At 44.0% G+C, this 21,556-nt stretch overlaps 1 protein-coding gene across 4 annotated transcripts in view; it reads left to right on the top strand.

The window, feature by feature from the left end:
- DHX35 (DEAH-box helicase 35) overlaps nt 1–21,556 on the top strand; it is a 71,570-nt gene that overhangs the window by 30,588 nt on the left and 19,426 nt on the right. For 3 of the 4 annotated variants that reach the window (XM_061208082.1, XM_061208080.1, XM_061208079.1), the window contains exons 9-14: nt 5,981–6,093; nt 7,048–7,144; nt 8,024–8,182; nt 10,711–10,921; nt 15,597–15,721; nt 19,546–19,600. In XM_061208082.1, coding sequence (XP_061064065.1) covers nt 5,981–6,093; nt 7,048–7,144; nt 8,024–8,182; nt 10,711–10,921; nt 15,597–15,721; nt 19,546–19,600 — 760 coding nt within the window. The remainder of the gene's footprint in view (nt 1–5,980; nt 6,094–7,047; nt 7,145–8,023; nt 8,183–10,710; nt 10,922–15,596; nt 15,722–19,545; nt 19,601–21,556) is intronic. The other variant, XM_061208081.1, reaches the window with a different exon arrangement.

Raw genomic sequence — 21,556 nt, 5'->3', positions numbered from 1 at the left:
TTCAGATAGCAGTTCAACTCAACACATAATTTTGACCATTTGCTACACACACACACACACACACACACACACACACAGCACAGAAGCACAGTTCTGGCTACAGGTGATTCATACACTCCCTGACTTCTCCGGGAAGCAGACACATAAATAGATATTTGCGGTTCACTTTGTTCAAGGTGCTGAGACAGCCAAGGAGGGGGTGCTCACTCTCTAGTCATCTGGAGGATGTCCAGAAGCTTTCACAGAGGACAGACATCCCACCTGGGTTGGAAAGATGCACAGAAGTTCGCCAGAAGGGCAGGGGTGGGGAAGTGCATCCTAAACATGCACAGAACCACAGGGGCATGAAACCATGTGTTCAAGGGGCCCCGTGGTCCCCTACGGGGGCTGATTTGCCCCCAGTCACCTCTCTGTCTCCTTCCAGCTTCTTCAGTGCTCCTTACACTCCTGCCTCACCTTGCTGTTCCTCAGAAAAACCTAAGCATGCTTCTGCTCTTGGTGGGAGGGAACCCTCTTTCTAGACCACTCTTACCCCAGACGTTCTCATGGCTTTGCACTCATTTCATTCCAGTCTTGATCAGATATTAGCTCCCAGAGAGCCTTTCCTGACCACCGTCTAAAACAGTGTCCCTGTCGCTCTCCATTCTCTTACTCTCCTCGTTTTTTCTGTTTAGCACTTCTCACTAGCTAACTTATGCATATCCGGGTGTTTGTTTATTGTATGTCTCCTGTCACTAAAATGTAAGCACCATGAAGACTGGGACTCTGACTTACTCTATGTTATCCCTTTCATCTAAAACAGTGTCTGGCACAACAGAGCAGGGACTTTGGGTTGAATGAATCTTAGTTGAATGGAAAGTGATGGGAGATTCAAATGGAGAGGCTGATAGGGGTCAGATGATGGGAGGCCTTACAGGCCACGTGAAGGAGGAAGGACTCGCCCTGCTGGTCAGGAGCCCCAGCAGAGTGTGAGGCATAGCAGTGGCTTGATCGTATTTGGGTTCTAGAAAGATCTCTTTGGGTGCTGTGTAGAAGACATAAGAACAGATGTGGAGATCCCAGTCGGGAGGGCAGTTCTGTAATGCAGCTGAGATGAAAAGGACCTGGCTCTTGGTATCCCTGTGGCTTCCGGGATGCAGAACAACTTGGAGGGAGAAAAAACTCAGCATGGCTGAGAGAGATGCCTGCACGTGCCCTGGCTGGTTTCTCGGACCTTCTCACGGGCTGTAGGAGTCTGTTGTCTTAGGTCTGCCCACCATAACTCTTGGGTTAAAGCTCTCTGTTGCCGTCTTTAATGAATTCTTATGCCCTTCACCCATGATACTGGCTGGAATGCTATTTTGAGGGCTGCACCTGACCTCATCTCCTGTTATCTCCTCCATGACTAAGTTGCCCAGAACATCTTCTCTATTTTACCCCTTAGGTTCGTTACCACCCCCCTTTTAAAAATTATTCCCAATAGTTTTTATTGTGCTTGAAATCTGTAACATCCAAGTCTTTTCTTAGAATCATTGTTAATACTTATTTCTTGCTTACTTTTTTTTCGCCTTTGGTGTGGCATGGAGATTTAAAAACATGGCTTCTTTCTTTTCTGCCTACCGTCGTTGATAGAGACGGACTTCCTGGAAGTGATTTTTTTAGGTGGGAAAGTGGAATGTAGGAGTTGTGTCACACCTTGAGTGCGCTAGGACGCAGGGGTTGCCGGGATGTCAGCAGCATTCACGGGGTCCTTGGGTGCGCTCGGGCCGTCCTTTTCTTCATCCCTTCCTGGCTCGGCCAGTGAGGGGGAGTGAGGTCTGTGTGTGAGTGAGGGGGGACCCAGGTGGGTGTGGGTACACGTGGGGCGTGGAATGTGTTCCCAGGTGAGAGAGAGCGAGGAAGAGGAAGGAATGGGCTGAAGCGGATGAGAGAGGAGGGGTGTGTGGGCGTGGGAGTGGGCGTGGCTCAGGTAACATTTTGCCCTGGAGGCCCGGGGGGGGCCGAGCTCATCCCTGGTCCCCCCGGCCGCTGGATCTGTGGGCAACAGACTCATTCCAAGCTCCACTGCCTGGAGGGATAGATACCACCCGCTCTGGTTTCGCTCAGGGTCTGGGGTGGCCCAGCCTGCAGGTGAGGACACCAGTGAGGGCGGCTGGGAGGCAGAGGCAAGCGGAGTTTGACGGGAGCTGATCTGATAGTCGCCTTGATTGGTTTAGCTGTTTGTAAGCCTAATTAAGTCAGCAATTACAGGATATGACCGGGTATAATTATGAAGTATTTATTGACCATTGTATCACATGGTATTGTTTTTCTTTTATTGGCTTCCATTCATATGGCAGAAAATAGGATCACTGACAACTCTCACAGTTTTTTGTCACAGGTCCAGCTTGAAGAGAGAATAATTTCTCTTTCCAGATTCCTTGAGAAGGAATTTGGGGTCTGCTGGGGTCAGGAATCCACTTGGGACCATTCTGCATGGGCCAGGGGTGGGCAGGTCATGTCGGCATGGCTGTTGGGGTCCAGTCCTGTGGGTCAGATCAGAGCCGCTGCCGGGAGGAAGCTGGTGAGCTGGGAAGGCAGTGCACCAGACATCCACGTCGTTTACGTTCCATTTCATAGACAAGTCTCTTCCTCTATGTCATTTTATGTTTCTCACCGTGTGTCTGTGTCAGTGTGATCCATGTCTTTCAAACTTGACTTAAACTCTTATTTTCTAGGTGGGTTGAACCCATTTCACTCCTCCTGGTCCTTCATTCTGCCTCAAGATGCATACACTGTTGATACTATATTTATTTGCTTTCTAATCCATATTTTATATTTCCAAATAAAGATAAAAGATAAAGATCTTAAGGATGAAAATCTCATGCCTTCTCACTTAATGCTGAGTTTGATTTCTTGAAAGAGTAACTCCCTGTCTTTACCCCTCAGCACCACAGATTCCTTAACAGAGAAGGTGTAGCCGTCTCCTCTCACAACAGTGTTAAGCCTTCATCCTCCTCCCTGTTCTGCTTGCCTTTTTGGTCCAAAAAGCCTGTCTGCCAAGCCTTTTTTAAAATCTTCCTCTTCCGCCTGCAGCTTCTGGAGCTCCGCCTTCTCCCCTCTCTCCGCCTCCTTGATGGCTTCCCCAGGCTCCTTTGCTGGCTACTCTTCCTTCTCCAGGCTGTCCGTCTTCATAGCCCCTGGTTCAGCGGATGCTTCCACTTTTGGCCTCTTAACTGAGCTCCTTCGCTCCAGCCTGGGCTGCCGGCAGCGGGTTAGTCACAGACCATGAAACTCATAGACCCGCGACTCCTACAAACTCGTGGCTCTCAGCGGCTCTATGGTGGTCCCTTTCTCATTGTCATAGTCATTTGGGCTCAGGACATTCATTGCTTTAGGAAGTTGCTTCTTCTGTGTTTTTGTGTGTGTGTGTGTGTGTGTGTTTTTTTTTTTTTTTAGCTTTAGGAAGTTTTTACCCCTGATGGAGTAAGAAGTAATTCCATCGTCCCCAGCATGCACGTGTGCCCTCACACTCACAATGGCCAGGTCCCATCTGTCACACTTCTGGAATGCATTGCTTTCACACTGCCCCCGTTCATGCTTTCATTCTTTGTCCTCTGAGCTGTTGTAATAGCTTCCTTAACTAGTCGGCTGGGCTCCAACCTCTGATCGCCCCTGCCCTTCTCCAGAATGGCCTCCAGAGTCAGGGATGCAGAACAGGTCTGATCACCTCACACCCATCTTCGCTGCCCTTGTCTTGCCCATCTAATAAAGTGCCTGTGCAGTATGACATTTGGGTCACTTCAGAATGATCACTACGATCACTTACTGAGCACTGTTCGAGGCCAGACCTGTGCCAAGTGCAGTCAGACACACTTTATAGGAGCAACAGCCTTGCAGGGTGTAGAGAGCAGTTCATCCATTTTGTCAATGAGACAACCAACTCAGAGATGAGACGGGCCTGCCCTAGACCTTGAGCTGTCTCCTCCATCAGGGGCCCCTTTACATCTTAGTCTACACTCTGCTGTCATCCTAGGAAGGGGGTACCTCTTCTCCTTGCTAGCTGGTAATAATCGTCCTCATCCTTTCAGGCTTAGCCAGGGGATACTGCTGCCTCCAGGAAGCCCTCCCTACAGCCAGTCATTATTTGTCTGTCTTCCTCCCCGAATTGTAACTCGCAGCTCTTTTCTGGTCATCCAGTCATTGGGCCTCGGTTTATGTTATGATTGGTCCTTTGCACGCCTTCCTCCCTGGCTTATTCACTCTTTGGGGGAGTGGGGTGGAGTCTCTTCTCCCTTGTTTGTGCATCACTTGTAGCGTGCCCATGCTGTGCACACCACAGGACACAGGAAGGCTGAAGTCACTTGCAGAGAATTTACCCGAAAGAAGCGTGGAGAGTGGTGCCGTGTGGTTCTTCATAGCACAGCGCAGTTCTTTTGTTGGCCTGAGACTTGTTTTTTTATGCCTGTGCTTACTCTTTTCAAACACAACTTTGAGGTTAACATGTAGCATCCAGCTATTTTGTAGTTCAATCCAGTGGACTCTTTTAGAAGTGCTCCTCCAAGCCCTTTCACACTGTGCTCGATGCAGGTCCTCAGGGCACCCCTGGGCTCCCAGTTCCCAGGAGCAGGCGTGGGTGTGTTTAGGGAAGATACCTGGGAACTAAAGAAGACAGGCCTTGGGATCACATGGCCAGGCCTCCTAGGAGAAGAGAAAGTGACGCCGGGCCAGGCCTCAGGGGAACGGGAAGGTCACTGAGAGTCAGATAATGGCGTGCTCCACCTTGCAGGATGCCTGTGCCCCTGCAGCTAGACAGCAGCCCCCCTCCAGCACTCCGTGTCCCGCCGGCTTGGTCACTCGGTTCTTCTCGGTCTCAACTTCTCTGTGTGTCTTGGGTCACATGCCCCAAGAGGGCATCTTCGGTGGAGTCTCCCTCCCCCATCGTTGGCCAGCGCTCTCACGTCAGGCCTCCCTATAGACTGCAGGTCTGGTGGTCAAGTACCACTGAAGAGAATGTGGCCACCTATTCGGGAGGAATTGCCAAGAGCCACTCTTCTCAACAGGGTCCTGTGGGAGCATCAGAGAAGTGAATGCTTGCCGACCTGCCCCATACAAAGTGTTGTGCTACTTCCTGTGGGGCATGTAAAGATGGAGAGGACTCTGTCCCCGTGCATATAGAGTACATGCAGATCTGTAACTGTGCTACCAGGGACACATCTGCTGTTCATAGACGTACACGCTTCCTCTATACACTGATAACTTGTGTGATCAGAGCTGTGCTTTCCAGATCAGAGCTACACATCAACCTGATTTAATCCATATTTAACTTGAATTACACCTTCTGACCTAATTTTCTGTTAAACAAAATATAGGGGTTGGGAGGGGCGGGTGTGGGTGGGTTAAGATCAATAGCACAGCTGCATGTTGACTCAGATGCACTGCTGAATGCAGTTTGGAAATCTAACCTTTTTTTTTTTTTTAATTAATTAATTTATTTATTTATGGCTGTGTTGGGTCTTCGTTTCTGTGCGAGGGCTTTCTCTGGTTGTGGCAAGCGGGGGCCACTCTTCATCGCGGTGTGCGGGCCTCTCACTATCGCGGCCTCTCTTGTTGCGGAGCACAGGCTCCAGACGCGCAGGCTCTGTAATTGTGGCTCATGGGCCCAGTTGCTCCGCGGCATGTGGGATCTTCCCAGACCAGGGCTTGAACCCGTGTCCCCTGCATTGGCAGGCAGACTCTCAACTACTGCGCCACCAGGGAAGCCCTGGAAATCTAACTTTTATCATTTCTATCAAGTCTTCAATAAAGAGTCTGTCATTGACATGTGATTCTCCAAAATTGCAATAATAAAAATATGATTTTAATAATTATTTTGTAACCCCTAGTCTGTATTATATATATCCAATCCCTACTCCCCACCCCGTGCTCTGCCAGTTTTATATTGCTTTCTTACTTTCCATGAGTTACTATGAACCTTTTGTTTTTTTGAGAGGAATGAAGAATTGTTTTTTTTTTCTTTTAGAAATTTTGGGATTTCTTTAATCAGAATGACACCAGTGACCCAGCCAGGGATACGTGCGTGATCCTTACAGTAGAAGGGCGAACATTTCCAGTGGATATCTTTTATCTACAAAGGTTTGATGATCCTTGCATTTTTAATGAGGGCGATTAGAAAACTAGGCCTGTTCTGTGGGATGAGAAGCAATTGCATCTGCTTGCGGCTCTGAGGGCGATGTGCCAGACTGCTGAGGAGGGGCGGGTGTGTTTTGCACCTCCCATCATTGATAGGGTGTTCTGGAACCCTGCTCAGTATCACTGCTGGATTTAGTTTAAACTCTCCGTACTGATGTGCAGGTTTCTATGACCCTGTGGTCCGTGGGCTCAGCTGGAAAGAGCAAAATGGTAACAGTGTCACAGGGGGGAGGGTTCTATAGTTGTCAGAACTGGGCTTTACAAGACTGTCTGTCAGCTTGGGCAGTATTAGTGATTTGAATCATTTGGTTCTCAGCTCTTTACATCTTAGCAAGAAGGCCTGGTTGACATTTTCAGGAGGAGCCTCCTTGGACAGGAAGGAGTCATCCTAATTCCTACCCCTAGTCACTGGACAGACAAAGACCGGGAGCCTGGGCCAGTGGCAGATGAATCCAGAGAGTTGTGGGCTTGACTTCGGAGTGATTCTAGTGGGACAGGACACCCATTAACTCCTGTCAGACATGCTGCCAGTGGTCAGGAGGGGAAATAGAGTGTGGAATTCAGCACTGGGACCATAGATCCAGTTTCCCTGGCCAGGCATCCTTGCATGCTAAAGATAGGACATCTATTTGCATGGGTTTATTGCTTTTATGTCTCTGCAAATAAAGCCAAAAATCATAGTTTACATGTAACTACGGATTGTTTTTGAATGCCGCATTTAAAAAAAGAAAAAAAAAGAATGAATGTTTATTTTATCAGTAATTATTCATATATTGATTACCTGCTGGGCAGGCCCAAACTAACTTTCACGAGGCTTCGCTGCCAGATTACTAGGGTAATTGATCTATAATTAATGAGCCTATTCTAGTGATGAATTTATCTCACACATCTTTTCAGTCCTGTTCCAGATTATATCAAATCAACTGTAGAAACTGTGATGAAAATTCACCAGACAGAGGGAGATGGAGACATATTAGCATTTCTCACTGGCCAGGTAATTCCATCGGACTTTTTCTCTGTGGTGAACAGACACGTTAAGGCAGCACCAAAATTTATACAGAGGCCTGTTACTTTACTTAGCCGCTGATTTCATGTTTTATTGTATTTTGGTGGTTACTTGATTGCATAAAAAATTGTTTGATGTCATTCATCTATTAACTCAATTGCCAGAGAGTCATTAGTTCCTGCCTGTTCTGTCTGCAGAGGGTTAAATGTATTTTAAATTTATTAGCTAATTCCAGAGTAAATTAGAGAGTTCAGTGGGCCGTTGTGATACCAGAATTGAATACTGCATGAGGTACATTTCGTGCATCCTTGTTGCTGCAGCCCCTTTCCCCAGTGATACCTTTGCAGCTCATCCTGGAAGGGAAAAGTAGGCACATCACTGGAAAAACAACTGAACAAGCCCAAATGCTCACTCAGGGTTGTAGCTCTGTTCAGAACTACCTTCTAGTTGTAATCATTTCCACTGTCAAACATTTTCCATGGTTCAGTAATCTTTTCTAGGGAAAGCTTATAGTGATTTTGTATGCCACAACTTGTCCATATGTATGCCACGCTGTTTGCCACAGAGCATAAAAAAAAAAGCTCAGTGAAAGTCATAGTTTTGGTGTATCAGGAATTCTTCTATTGACCGCAGATAGTGTAGAATTCAGTGATTAACCTGACAGTTGCAAATTTTCACCCCTGTCGGCACCATTGTTCGGTAGCATTTGATTAAATACCACCCCAGCGTGGAACGTGATGGCTCCGACAGTCATGAATCTGACCACATTTAAAATCCTCATCCCAACTTTCATTTTCTTGCAGTATGATAAAATGACATGCTTCAAATTGATCTCATTTTCTTTGGTTCCTGGTTCGATGATTTTAGGAAGAGGTAGAAACTGTTGTGTCTATGCTGATTGAGCAGGCTCGAGCACTGGGTCGGACCGGGATGAAGAGGCACCTCCGGGTTCTCCCCATGTATGCGGGACTGCCTTCCTTTGAGCAAATGAAAGTGTTTGAAAGGGTGTCACGCACTGTCAGAAAGGTGAGTCTAACCCGAGGACCAGGGACTATAATCACGTTGGTGCTCCTTAGCTATCCACTAGAAAGATTTATTTTATTTTATTAAAAAAATTGTTTTTTATTGAAGTAGAGTTGATTTACAATGTTGTGCCGGTCTCTGCTGTACAGCACAGTGACTCAGCCACACACATACATACATTCTTTTCCATTATGGTTTATCCCAGGAGACTGGATATAGTTCCCTGTGCTATGCATTTAGGACCTTGTTTTTTATCCCTTCTAAATGTAATAGTTTATATCTACCAACCCCAAACTCCCAGTCCGTCCCTCTCCCTCCCCCCACCCCCTTGGCAACCACAAGTCTGATCTCTATGTCTATGAGTCTGTTTCTGTTTCCTAGATAAGTTCATTTGTGCCATATTTTAGATTCCACATATAAGTGATATCATACGGTATTTGTCTTTCTCTTTCTGACTGACTTCACTTAGTATGATAATCTCTAGTTGCATCCATGTTGCTGCAGATGGCATTGTTTCACTCTTTTTTATGGCCGAGTAGTATTCCATTGTATATATGTACCACATCTTCTTTATCCATTCATCTGTCGATGGACATTTAGGTTGTTTCCATGTTTTGGCTGTTGTGAACAGTGCTGCTGTGAACATAGGGGTGCGTGTATCTTTTTGAATTACAGTTTTGTCCGGGTATATGGGAAGATTTATTTTAAATTGAAGTAAAACTTGCTAAATAGGAAGGTCTCTTTAAGAACTTAAAATCCATGTTTCTGTGCAGCAGATCTAAAAGCGCACAATAAATAATGTGTTGCAAAGATTTCTAAACCTGCGCCACGGAAGGTTTAGTAATTACCAGAGTAGGTGACTTCTCTTTGCTTCTTTTCTTCCTGCCTAATCTTTCCCCGTCATGCGATACCGCCTTGGTTTAAAGGACTGTCTTGGTGGATCGTGCTCAGTCAAGAACACTAGATTAGTTCCTACAAAATGGTTTCTAAACCATTTGTTTGAAGCATCAGTTTGCCTATAGAGTCAAGTTTGAGTCGGTTAATTCAAGGTGTGGCTTAAACATCCTTGGCCTTGAAATTGGGGTGGGGAAGGGCGTGGTGAGAAGCATCGGTTTAAAGGAGCCAGCAGGCAGCCAGTCTGCTTCCTGTTCATCGCCTCCCTGGGCCTTGCTCTGTTTTCCCTTCCGTCAGATGAGGAAGGTACAGAACGGGCCGGAAGTCAGCTTAGAGTAGCTGTTTATCAGCAGGTGGCAGAGAACACAGTAGGTGAGGGATGACAGGTCTGAGGATCCCCTCCCAACTTCAGGCCACTTGCAAGAGGGCGCCCTGCCTCCTGGCCACTGGGATGGAGCAGCTCAAGTCTGTCCAGTCAAACGTGACCTGCAGCCAACTAGTCAGGAGGCCTGGGTTACCGTGCGCCCTGGGATGAGTTACTCAACCCTGAGGCCCAGTTTTCTCAGCTGTAAAGCATGAATAACAGTAACTTTTAGACAGATGGTTTTATAGCATAAAATCCTGACTCTAGTACGTAAAAATGGTAGGAAGATTTTTTATAAAATGATTGATGTAAAAGTGCCCGAAAAAAGTTCTAAGTGCTATCTGTACATGTCTCCTGCTGCTTCACACCTTCCAGGGGCAGTGCCCAGTGCCCTTAGAATAAAATGCAAACCCCTCACGTGGCCCAGAGCCTGTGCATGATCTGGTCCCCACCTCCCTCCTAAGCTTGTCTTGTATTTATTTACTCTGGTCTCTGGCTGCATTGGCTGTTTCTGCTTCCTCTGCCTGGATCCCTGTAGGGCTGGCTGCTGCTTATTACTCGGGTCTCAGCCCCAAATCATCCTTTAGAGAGGCTTTCCCTGGCCATCTAACCTGAAGTAGCACACTCCATTATTATAATATTATAATATGTGATATATACATTGAATGCTACATAATATTAGAGTATTACCCTGTTGCATTTTCTTCCCAGTCACTCTCTTGTTTATGTTCATTATTTCTCTGCCCAAACACTCATACTGGAATGTAGACTCTTGTCCATCATACATTCCTGGCACCTTGAAGAGTGCCTGGCAACGTGCAGACCCTCAGAAAGCAGTTAGAATGTGAGTGAGCAAATGACTAGACATGTACAAGGTGGTGATTTACTTAAGTTGTACAAAAGGTGAAAACTAACATTTGTTGAATGTTACTCTGGGCCAAGTACTCCAGGTACCAGGCTGTAATCACTTCATGTATATTTCACATTTAATCTCCTTAAGAACCCCGGGAGAGGGTAAATATTATTATGGAGACAAGGAAACATGCTCAGGAGGTTAAGTAATTTGTTCAAGGTCCCACACTTAGGGAGAATTCAAACCCAGGGCACCCTGACCCTAAAACTCATCATGCTCTATCCAGGATACCAAACTGCCTCTCACAGGTTCTGCACTGTCAGAAATATCTTAAAATCTTTTAGGATTTTGATTAGTTTATTCAGAGTGAAAAGAACCAAATAACTTTTATCCTTACTCTCCTTCCTGTTGGGAGCCTAGGTGATAGTGGCCACCAATGTAGCAGAAACCTCCATCACAATCAGCGGGATTGTGTATGTGATTGACTGTGGCTTTGTGAAACTCCGAGCCTACAACCCCAGGACAGCTATTGAGTGCTTGGTGGTGGTCCCAGTGTCCCAGGCATCAGCCAGCCAGCGAGCAGGACGTGGTGGCCGCAGCCGCTCAGGAAAATGTTACCGCCTTTATACAGGTAAGTTTGGCTTTTTTTTTTAAAAAGGGTTTTGACTTTCTGATACTCAGCCTGGGCATCAGAGAATATTACAGATATCTACCGTAATAGGCAGAACTTAACATAAGATCCAGACTTCCCTCACAAGGCCTTCGGTAATCTGGCTTCCACCGCCTTCCTCACTCCAGATGTGGCACTTCTTTGCTACTGCACCCTGCTGGCCAAAGCTGGACCACGAATCACCGGTTATTTGACATCTCCTTTCTAACCTAATGTCTGTGCCTCAGCCTCTCTGTAGCCATGTGACATGTAGCTTGGGCCCTACGGCTCAGGTCCTGTCTTTCTTACCTTTCCCTTAGCTTCGTGTGCCATTTTCTGGTTCTGGGATCCTTGAATCCTGTGGGTCCTCGCATTGGGTTCCATCTTTTTTTTTTAATGTTTATTTATTTATTTTCTTATTAGTCATCCATTTTATACACATTAGTGTATACATGTCAATTCATCGCCCCCCGCCGCTGGGTTCCATCTTTACCTCTGGTTCAGAGCATCTTTGCAGAGCTAAACTGACAGGATCTCTCCTGAGACTCATTGATAGAAAGCAATTAGTTGGTCAACTCCTGCTCTGTGCCATGCACCATGCTAGGCTCTGAGGGAGCAAAATGAAATGACAATAAAGACTGTCCCAGCTCTTAAGGAGCTTTCTCTCCAGCTAGATGACAGCCTTACCTATAGAAAATGATGTCCCCAGAGCTGCTCTTTCCTTCTTTGTACTTCTCTTTTGTGGGCGATGGTATCAAGGTTTCTCTCAATTCTCCAGACTTAATTTTCAAATCATTTTTCATTCCCTCCTCTGTCCAATATCCATCTGCCATCATGTACCAGATCTGGGGGGGTTTACCACTTATCTCTTCTTTGCTTTCCGGTTACCGTCTTCCTTGTTCAGTCCTTGACATCATTTATTCTTTTAGCAAATGTTTACAGAGCACCTGTTCTGTGCCATGCATGGAGACAAGGCTTGGAAATCTAGGGCCAGGTGAGACATGGTCTGTGACCACGTGGCTGACAGCTTGGTGGTGGAGACAGGCTTATGAACAGATCAGCATATTATGGTGTGATAGGGTCACCTTAATGGAGTGAGCCTTGGAAGCAGAGAGCAGGGAGTTATCCTGTTGGAGAGGGCTCCACAGTCGGTAATTGAGCCCAATCTTATGGGCAGCCCATTAGTAAATCCAGGTGAAGGGGTAGCAGTGGAGATTAGATTCCAGCACACCAGGCAGAGGGAGTGGAACGTACCAGTACTTGGAGGGGAGGAAGGGGGTAAGGAGGAGTCATGGGAGGGAGGGGGAGGGCAGAGCCTGAAACCAGAGAGGTGAGGGTCTTCTACTGAAGGTGCTAAGAAGGAATGACGAAGTGCAAAGAGGAGAACCAGGGCTAAAAGATGAACTGAAATACGGGGAGGACGAAGTTTTAAGAAAACAAACAAACAAACAAAAAATTTATTAAGGTGAAGTTTACATAACACGAAATTAACCATTTTAACTTGAACAGTTCAGTGGCATTTATTATGGTTCACAGTGTGCAACCACCACCTTTATCTAGTTTCAAAACATTTTCATCACTCCAAAGTAAAACTCCTAACCCATTAAGCAGTTTTTCCTCCATTTCTCCCTGCTCCCAGCCGCTGACAACCACCAACCAACAGTCTTTGTTCTGTCTTTCTGGATTGACAGTCGGCCCTCCGTATCTGCAGATTCAACCAACTACAGATTGAAAATATTTGGGAAGAAAATCCCAGAAAGTTCCAGAAAGCAAAACTTGAATTTGCCCGCACACCAGCAACTGTTTACATAGCATTTACATTGTATTAGGTACTACAAGTAATCTAGAGATGATTTAAAGTGTTCAGGAGGATGTGTGTAGGTTATATGCAAATAGCACGCCATTTTATATAAGGGACTTGAGCATCCTTAGATTTTGGTATCTGCAGTGGGGGAGAGGGGTGTCCTGGAACCAATCTCCTGTGGACACCAAGGGAAGACTGTATCTGTTCTGGATATTTCATATAAATTAAATCATATAATATGTTGTTTTGCGTCTGGTTTCTTTCATTCAGCGTAATGTTTTCCAGGTTCATTTACATTGTATTAGTACTTCATTCCTTTTTGTGGCTGAATAATATTCTATTGTATGGATGTACCACAATTTGTTTATTCATTAGTTGATGGTTGTTTCCACCTTCTGGCTATTGTGGATAGTGCTGCTATGAACAAGCATGTATGTGTACTTGTTTGAGTACCTGTTTTTAATTCTTTTGGGTATACACCTAGGAGTGGAATTGCAGGGTCATATGGTAATTCTTTGTTTAATTTAAGGAACTCAAGTTACTTTTAAAGAGGAAATGGCCACCATCATCTCATGCTCCAAAGAAATCAAACAGTAGACTGTGGACTAAAGATTGGCAAGTGGATTTGGTTAAAAGGTCACTGGAGTCCTTAGCATGAGCAGTTTTAGTGGAGGTGAGGTTGAGGAGAGACCACGTAATGGGCTACATTAGATCCAGCCTCTAGGCTTTCTCCGCTAGCCTGCGTCCAGAAAACGCAGCTCTGAGCAGGGTGCTACCTGCTCAGACCCTTAACAGTTTCCCAGGGCCTTACGGGACTATTTCTAGCTTGTCTTCTCCTGTTGTCCACCAGCACCCACCGTACACTGCATCCCTGCTGAGCTGCGCTCTTCTTGGACATACCTTCTGTTTTCCCACATCCACCTCTCAAACCTTTGATACCTTTCCATGGGCTGTTTCCTCTGCCCAACAGATCCTCCTTATCCTTGAAATCCTCTCTCACATGTCAGTGCCCTCAAATGCCTTCTCCCACCAGCTGTCCTTCCTTCTTCCCTCTGCCTCCATTTCTCTTTGGGAGGACCCCTCACTGGGACCTAGCCTGTTCCTCATCTTGGTCCCAGGCCCCTTTGAATCACTGAAACTTCTCAAGAGCCATTGGCCTACAGCTCCTGCAGCTCTTGGCCCAATGCCTTGTGTACTTGAGTTCTCAGTAGAGTTTAATTGAGCGTCATTGAACTCTTAGGGAGCACCTACTTCCTGTGAGCGTCTTCTCAGCAGGATCGTCCTCTTATCTGATGACTTGGTTTCTGCCTTGGTCAGCAGTGTGCTTGGCAAATGTGGTTATCCTACCAAAAGGCTATCCCCCAAACACTCTTGAAACCTGAAGGGAATATCCCATTTGGAACTTCCTGCTGTCGCCTGTTACCCAGAACCTTCCAAGTAGACCCAAGCATTTGGCAATTTGTATCAGTCAGTTCACAGAGTATTTATTGTCTGTTTTCTCAAGTTAAAGCTTTCTGAAGTCCTTCAGTGGTAGTGCTATTTCTTCATGACACCTTTTGTTTTGTTCTGATTTTTCTCTAGTTAACTGAAGATTTATGATCTGAATGGAAGTTGAGCCGCCTTTGTGTGAAAGAGGGTGTGCACAGTTAAAGTGCTGACTGATGTGGGAGGATTTTGTATATAATCTTCCTCTATATGATCCTTAAGCTTTCTGAATATACACAAAAAGGATTTAATCTCTTCCTACCTGTTTTTTCCCCACCCTTTTTATCTAGCTTTTATAAAAAGGCTTCCCAGAGTCTCTTTCCTCCCTCTCCCCTCTCCTGCCCCTCCCATCTTGGCACCTCTGAACCTGGTGGTGCTTTTTCCTGTTTGAGGACACCTTTTGTTCCTGATGGTGCATGTAAGCATTCATTCATCTGTTTGGGGCAGCATCAGATTCTGGGAGTGACGTGTGTGCCTGGCTCAATTTAGAAAGTTAGATTTGGACAAATTTTGCTCTTTATAAGGTTTGGTCATTTTTTTTATATTTTGGAGATACTTTGGTTGTGTTCTGGTTATATTTGGTGATTTATCTTGAAATTGTTCTTTGCTTTTATGTGTAGTTCTGGCCTGCTTGACTTACTCCATCCCAAGCAGAGGGAATGGGAATTGGCCACCCATAGTGATTCAGCAAATACTTGTTGCTTTGATTTAATGTTTTGCTAACAAGAAGCACATTTGATTTTATTTTATTTTTATTAATTAATTTATTTATTTATTTTTGGCTGCATTGGGTCTTCGTTGCTGCGTGCGGGCCTTCTCTAGTTGTGGCGAGCGGGGGCTACTCTTCGTTGCGGTGCGCGGGCTTCTCATTGCGGTGGCTTATCTTGTTGCAGAGCACGGGCTCTAGGCACGCCAGCTTCCGTAGTTGTGGCATGCGGGCTCAGTAGTTGTGGCTCGTGGGCTCTAGAGCACAGGCTCGGTAGTTGTGGTGCATGGGCTTAGTTGCTCCGCGGCATGTGGGATCTTCCCGGACCAGGGCTTGAACCCGTGTCCCCTGCATAGGCAGGCGGATTCTTAACCACTGCGCCACCAGGGAAGTCCAAGAAGCACATTTTAAAAAGCATTCTAAAGTAAAAGGAGAAACTTTTATAAAGATATATTGTTCAAATGTATTTATCTAAGGTATTTAAAAAATAGAAGGATCTTTCCTAAATAGGAAACAACTTTATGTCACAATATCATATGCATCTGAGCCTAGACTCCTAGAGCCTCTCATTAAAGTTAGAGAAGGAGAACTGTTCCTTTGGCATAATGATTGCATTTGATTGTGACATTTGATCCCAAACAGTTCTTATTTCTTATCCTCAGAGGAAGCCTTTGACCAGCTGCCTCAATCCACCGTTCCTGAGATGCAGCGGAGCAATCTGGCCCCTGTCATCCTGCAGCTGAAAGCGCTGGGGATCGACAACGTCCTCAGGTTCCACTTCATGTCGGTAAGTCCTGCCTTCTGTCTGTCTGGGAGGCCAGAGTGCTCCCAGGGGAGTGTCAGGACACTGATACAGAGCATGCTGCCTTTCTGGGTTTTTTCACTTAGCTCGTGTGTTGTGTGCAGGGTTCAGGGGAATACAGCCAGACAAGGCTGACACAATTCTGTTCTTGTCTGTTGGGGGAGAGAGACAAGTAAGTGGGTAATGACAGTGCCTGTGCCCGGTGCTCTGAGAGACAAAGGAAAGGCCCGCAGCCCAGTTAGTCATGTCTGAGGCGAGACCTGAAACCCAAGTGGGATCTCAGCAGGTCGGGAGAGGTGGAGTTATCCAGGGCAGGAGTGTGTGTGTAGGCCTAGGTGCCCAAGTGTCATGACTGGGGGAGCCAAGAGGGCTCTGGTAGAGCTGCAGGAAAAGTCCTTATGGCTGATTGCATTTCTGATTATTTCCCAAGGTCAGTTTCCAGGAGTGGGATTATTGGGTCAAAGGGCCACGGTCATTTCATAGATCCTTGATACAAGGCCGAATTCCTTTACAGGTATAAACTCCAGCAGTGCATGAATGCCTGACTCACTATACCCCTATCATGCCATGTTATTTTCTTTTAGAGTTTTGCTAATTTTTTTTTTTTTTTTTTTTTTTTTTAAGTATTTGTTTATTTATTTATGGCTGTGTTGGGTCTTCGTTTCTGTGCGAGGGCTTTCTCTAGTTGTGGCAAGCGGGGGCCACTCTTCATCGCGGTGCGCGGGCCTCTCACTATCGCGGCCTCTCTTGTTGCGGAGCACAGGCTCCAGACGCGCAGGCTCAGTAATTGTGGCTCACGGGCCCAGCTGCTCCGCGGCACGTGGGATCTTCCCAGACCAGGGCTCGAACCCGTGTCCCCTGCATTGGCAGGCAGATTCTCAACCACTGCGCCACCAGGGAAGCCCAGAGTTTTGCTAATTTGATTTGGTGGGGGGGAAGGAGGAAAAATATTATCTGTATCTATCTTTTTCGATTTCTCATAAGATTAAAAAAAAATTATTGGCCACTTTATATTTCTTCTGAAATATAAGAAGAAATCTACATAATCTTATCTAACAGATAAGCCATTTATCTGTTAGAATTAGTGTTTATTAGTGATTAAGAGTCCGTTAACTATTGAACACATTAAACTTTGTCTATAGTATTTCTTGCAAACAGTTCTTCTGATTGTATTGTATTTTATTGTTTGTTTGTTTATGTGCAGCCATTCTAAGCAAAGATAGTAATATCTTTCTATCTTTACCTCTGTGATTTCTTCTGTTATTCTTGTGCTTATGAAGCATTTCCCCATATCTAGGTCAGTTAATAAATATTCACTCATGTTTTCTTCTTGAATTTTTATGATTTGAAAGCTTGCATTTTTAACTCCTTATTATATCCCAACTCTGTTGGTATATGATGTGTAACAAGGCTAGATTCCTGGATGCTAAAGTCCCTAATGTAGCATGTCATGATAAACTAGGCAAATGAAAGAAGAGAATGTAACAATATCATCTGCTCTCCCAAAGAAAACATACTTATTTCTCATAAGTATGGAGAAAATATACGCTTTGAATGTTGGTATATAGTACAAGAAATTATACAGAAAAGTGAACAGTATATGCAAATCAAAAGCTTATGAAAAGCTCCACATCTCAGATTAAAGGAAAACATAAGGGCAAAAAAGACAGATCAGTGTCTCAAAAACTATAGAGTTTTCAAACATCCTTGTGAATACATCGAATACCCACTAAAGAAAAAGCTAAAGGAAAGGGAACAGCACAAATAGTAACTAACGTTAGAACATGTTTGGCTTCTCTAGGAGAGATAAATGCAAATTGAAATAGCTGTACCACTGTACATTAATTGAATGATCAAACATAAAGAAAAATGATAAAATCCAAAGCTGACACAGTTTGGGGAAAGTGGTTTTATATTCTGTTTCAGTCCTCATGGAGGACTTTCTGACATTATTTTATGAGCTGTAGAAATGCCTGGTATTTTTTCTCAGGGAATTTTCTCCGGAAAAAAATAATTCAAAAGAAACAACTTACATGTAGGATAATGTTTATAGTATCATTTTATATTAAATTAAAAATATAATAACGAAAATCATAAACTTTCAGACAACTGAAAAATGAGGAAAATACATATAAATGCATCTTCATATATTCCCTTCTGGTTATTTCCTCCTGAAATTATGTTTTTTCACAGTTGAAATCACAGGGTACATAATTTTGTATATTTAGCAGTGATGATTACAGTAGCAAAGAACTAAAAGAACTCAATTGCCCAGTAGTAAGAAAGTTGCTTATTTCACAGTGTATGACCTTGTCAGAATAGTATGCTGTTGTCCCAGGGTATTCGCTGTGAAGTGTCCATGGGTACAAGGAACAGAGGGAACAGAAAAGCAGGCAGTGAGAAAAACAAGCTAAAATTATACACACACAGTCCTTCCAACTACATTAAAACAGCGTTTGCATATGATCCCGAATCAGATGAGGCCATAGAGAAATACTAGTAAATGTGTGTTGAAGTGAAAATACTCTGGATGTGATTGGAGAAGGGGGCGGGTAAAGGTGTGGGTTTTTTTGATTGATGATGAATTCTAAGAGCAGAATTCATCGGGCTTGGTGATTGACTGGAAACAGGGCCAAAGATTGAAAGGAGTCGAAGAGAACCTGTCCGTTTTGTTCTGTAGTTATTCAGAACCACATTCAGTGCTTGAGCTATCCATTATTCATGTAATCTCAGTGTAATAAAAGATCCCAGAGGGGTTAAGCTCCTCCATTTAGGTGCTCTGTGTACGTTGCCTCTTTGTAAAGTAGGATGTCGTGGGCACTGAGGAAAGGCTAGTGAATCAGTTACATGATTTAGTCAACAGTGATTTGTTGAATCCCCAGTGTATAGTGAATCAGGTCTAGTTCCTACCCTCATCTGTGTGTGCGTGCAGTCAGCGCAACTTTGAGAAGTACAGCTTTGTTCCTTGGCAGTCAGTGGGTGGGGTAGAGTGGAAAGAATGAGACCTGAATTCAGTCTCTGGCTTTGCCACCAACTGCCTCTAGGATCTTGTTCAAATGTCTTTTACTTTTTGTTATTCACTTTCCTCATCTGTAAAATTGAACTACAACAGCGTGATACTTAAAATACATTTGTTGTGAATGCATTTAAGAAAAAAAACTGCGCAGTTTGCAAAAGGACTATAATTTTATTATGTGGCTGATAGATGAAATAATTTAGAAGATGATAGTAATGATGCTTGGTACTTAGTAGATGCTCAGTAAAGGCGCGTGGAAGGAAAGAACATAGTAAGGATCCAGAGACTCAGACTGAAGGTCACAATATCAGCTTTGCTTAGCTTCAAATTGTCTAGCATTCTCTTTTATTTTCAGGAATTCAAATTTAACCTATGTCAGTTACCCCTGTAGGCAGGGTCTGGGGCAGGGCTGTGGGTGATGCAAAGATGAATCATCCACCAATACTGCAGTATCACGGGGCTTCTTAGAAGGCTGAGACACGAAGTAAAAATTAGAAATGTTTGATGAGAGTTTAGGGAAAGCAAAGAGGTAGTTCAAGGTAAGAACCCATCGCTTCTGATGGAGGGGAGCATGAGGGAAAGCTTCAAAGGAAATGTTTAGTCAAGCTGAGATAAAAGACCAAATAGTACTAAGGGTGCTGAGAGGGAGAGGAAGGACATTTCAAGAGTAGAAGCGTGGAGGCTGGGAAGTCTGGGGCATGTTAGAGAGAAGAGTGGATTGAGCAGGAAAGTCACATTATTATGGCTGTTACCTGATGAAGTTAACTTAGGAGGGTTTTTATGTTTTTTACAGCCCCCTCCAGCACAGTCGATGGTTCAGGCGTTGGAGTTACTCTATGCTCTGGGAGGTATGCCTGTCTCTTATTCTGTGTTTTCTTATCTGTTTATTAATATGTGATATTAGTTAGGTTGTATTCACTCTAGGGCTCTTAGTATCTTCAAGGCTGGGATTGATTCTCCCCATATGTATGATCCTCTTAGTGACACATAAGCTCATCCAAATAAGAAGGTGGGACCGTGATTAATGAGGTCTAGTCGTGACAATGAATTTATAAAGCCTGTCAGTACATCAGAAGCTATTAATAACCATCGCCACAGCTACACTTCCAAGAGACATCTGGAAGATTCTCTACCAGTATTTCACATGTTACCTCTCTGGGCCTTTTTCTCTGTCCCTCGACCCCATTCTGAAATCTGGCTCTGTGTTCTCTCCCTAACTCCCCTTCCTTCCACTACTGGAGTTCCCTGTGGAGAATTGGGTAGACTACCAGGCTGTGGTATTGTTTGGGCAAGGAAACACCATGTTATGGAGGAACTTCTATTCTCTTGTTTGAAAATGTGGTATTTACCTTAAGATAGAGAAAACTGTGGCCTGAATTTACCTCTTCAGGAAGTTTGTGTCTTTTCTGTGAATGTTGCCTCAGGTGAATATAATATCCAGTTCAGTATTAAATTTCAGTGGAGGTTTTGTTCTTTGAGATTCTTTCTCTTTTTTTTTTTTTTGGTTCTCAACGTCTTTATTGAGGTATAATTCATATACTGTATAATTTACCCATTTAAAATGTACAGTTCAGTGCTTTTTAGTATATTTACAGGGTTGTGCAACCATCACTACAAGTTTAGAACATTTAGAACATTTTCATCACCCAAAAAAGAAACACTGAACCCAATAGCCCTCCCTCCCCATTCCCTCTCCCCCATCCCAACCTAGGCAACTGCTAATATACTTCCTATCTCTATAGATTTGCCTATTCTGGACATTTCATATAAATGGAAGCACATAGTATGTGGTCTTTTGTGATTGGCTTTTTTCATTCAGCATGATGTTTTCAAGATTTATCTATGTTGTAGCAATATTGATACTTCATTTCTTTTTATTGCTGAATAATATTCCATTGTATCGATGTACCACTTATTATTCTTATCGATTTATCAGTTGATGAACATTTGGATTGTTTCCCCTTTTTGACTAATATAAATAATGCTGCTGTAAGTGTCCACGTACAAGTTTTTGGTGGACCTTCTACCAGCAGTGTGTGAGGGTTCCAGTTTCTCCACGTAGTGACGGGTTGCCAATGCTTGTTATTTATCTGTCTTATGTACTGTAGCCATCCTGGTGGGTATGAAGTGGTGTCTCGCCATTTTGGTTTGTATTTCCCTAATGACTGATGATGCTGAGCACTTTTTCGTATGCTTATTGGCTATTTGTATATCTTTTTTGGAGAAATGTCTATTCAAATCCTTTGTTCATTTTTACTTGGGGTGTTGTCTTTTTATTATCGAGTTGGAGGAGTTCTTTATATATACCGGATACACGTTTCTTATCAGATCTGTGATTGTAAGTATTCCTCACATTCTGTGGGTTGGCTTTTCACTTTCTTTTTTTTTTTTTCTTTTCTTTTTCTTCTTTTTTTTTTCTTCTTCTTCTTTTTTTTTTCCTTTTCACTTTCTTGATGGTATTGTTGGTAATACAAAAGTTTTAAGTTTTTATGTGGTTCAGTTTATGTATTTTTTCTTTCATTGCTTATGCTTTTGGTGTCTTACCTAAGAAATCATTTCCTAATCCTTGGGCATGAAGATCTCTCCTAGGTTTTCTTTGAAGAGTTTTTATAGTTTTAGTTCTTACATTTAGTAGGTGTGTGATCCATTTTGAGTTAATTTTTTTGTATAGGGTGAGGTAGGGGTCCATCTTCATTACATTTATGATACCTTCCTGTGAAAGAATAGCCAATTATTGATTTAAAAAATCTTCAATGATTTAAAAGGCCTTTAGGGTCTATATCACATCAGCCCTGAGTGAGCAT

Source organism: Eubalaena glacialis, chromosome 13, assembly GCF_028564815.1.
Source record: "Eubalaena glacialis isolate mEubGla1 chromosome 13, mEubGla1.1.hap2.+ XY, whole genome shotgun sequence".
NCBI classification, from domain to species: domain Eukaryota; kingdom Metazoa; phylum Chordata; class Mammalia; order Artiodactyla; family Balaenidae; genus Eubalaena; species Eubalaena glacialis.
This window is presented reverse-complemented; position numbering and strand designations above follow the sequence as displayed.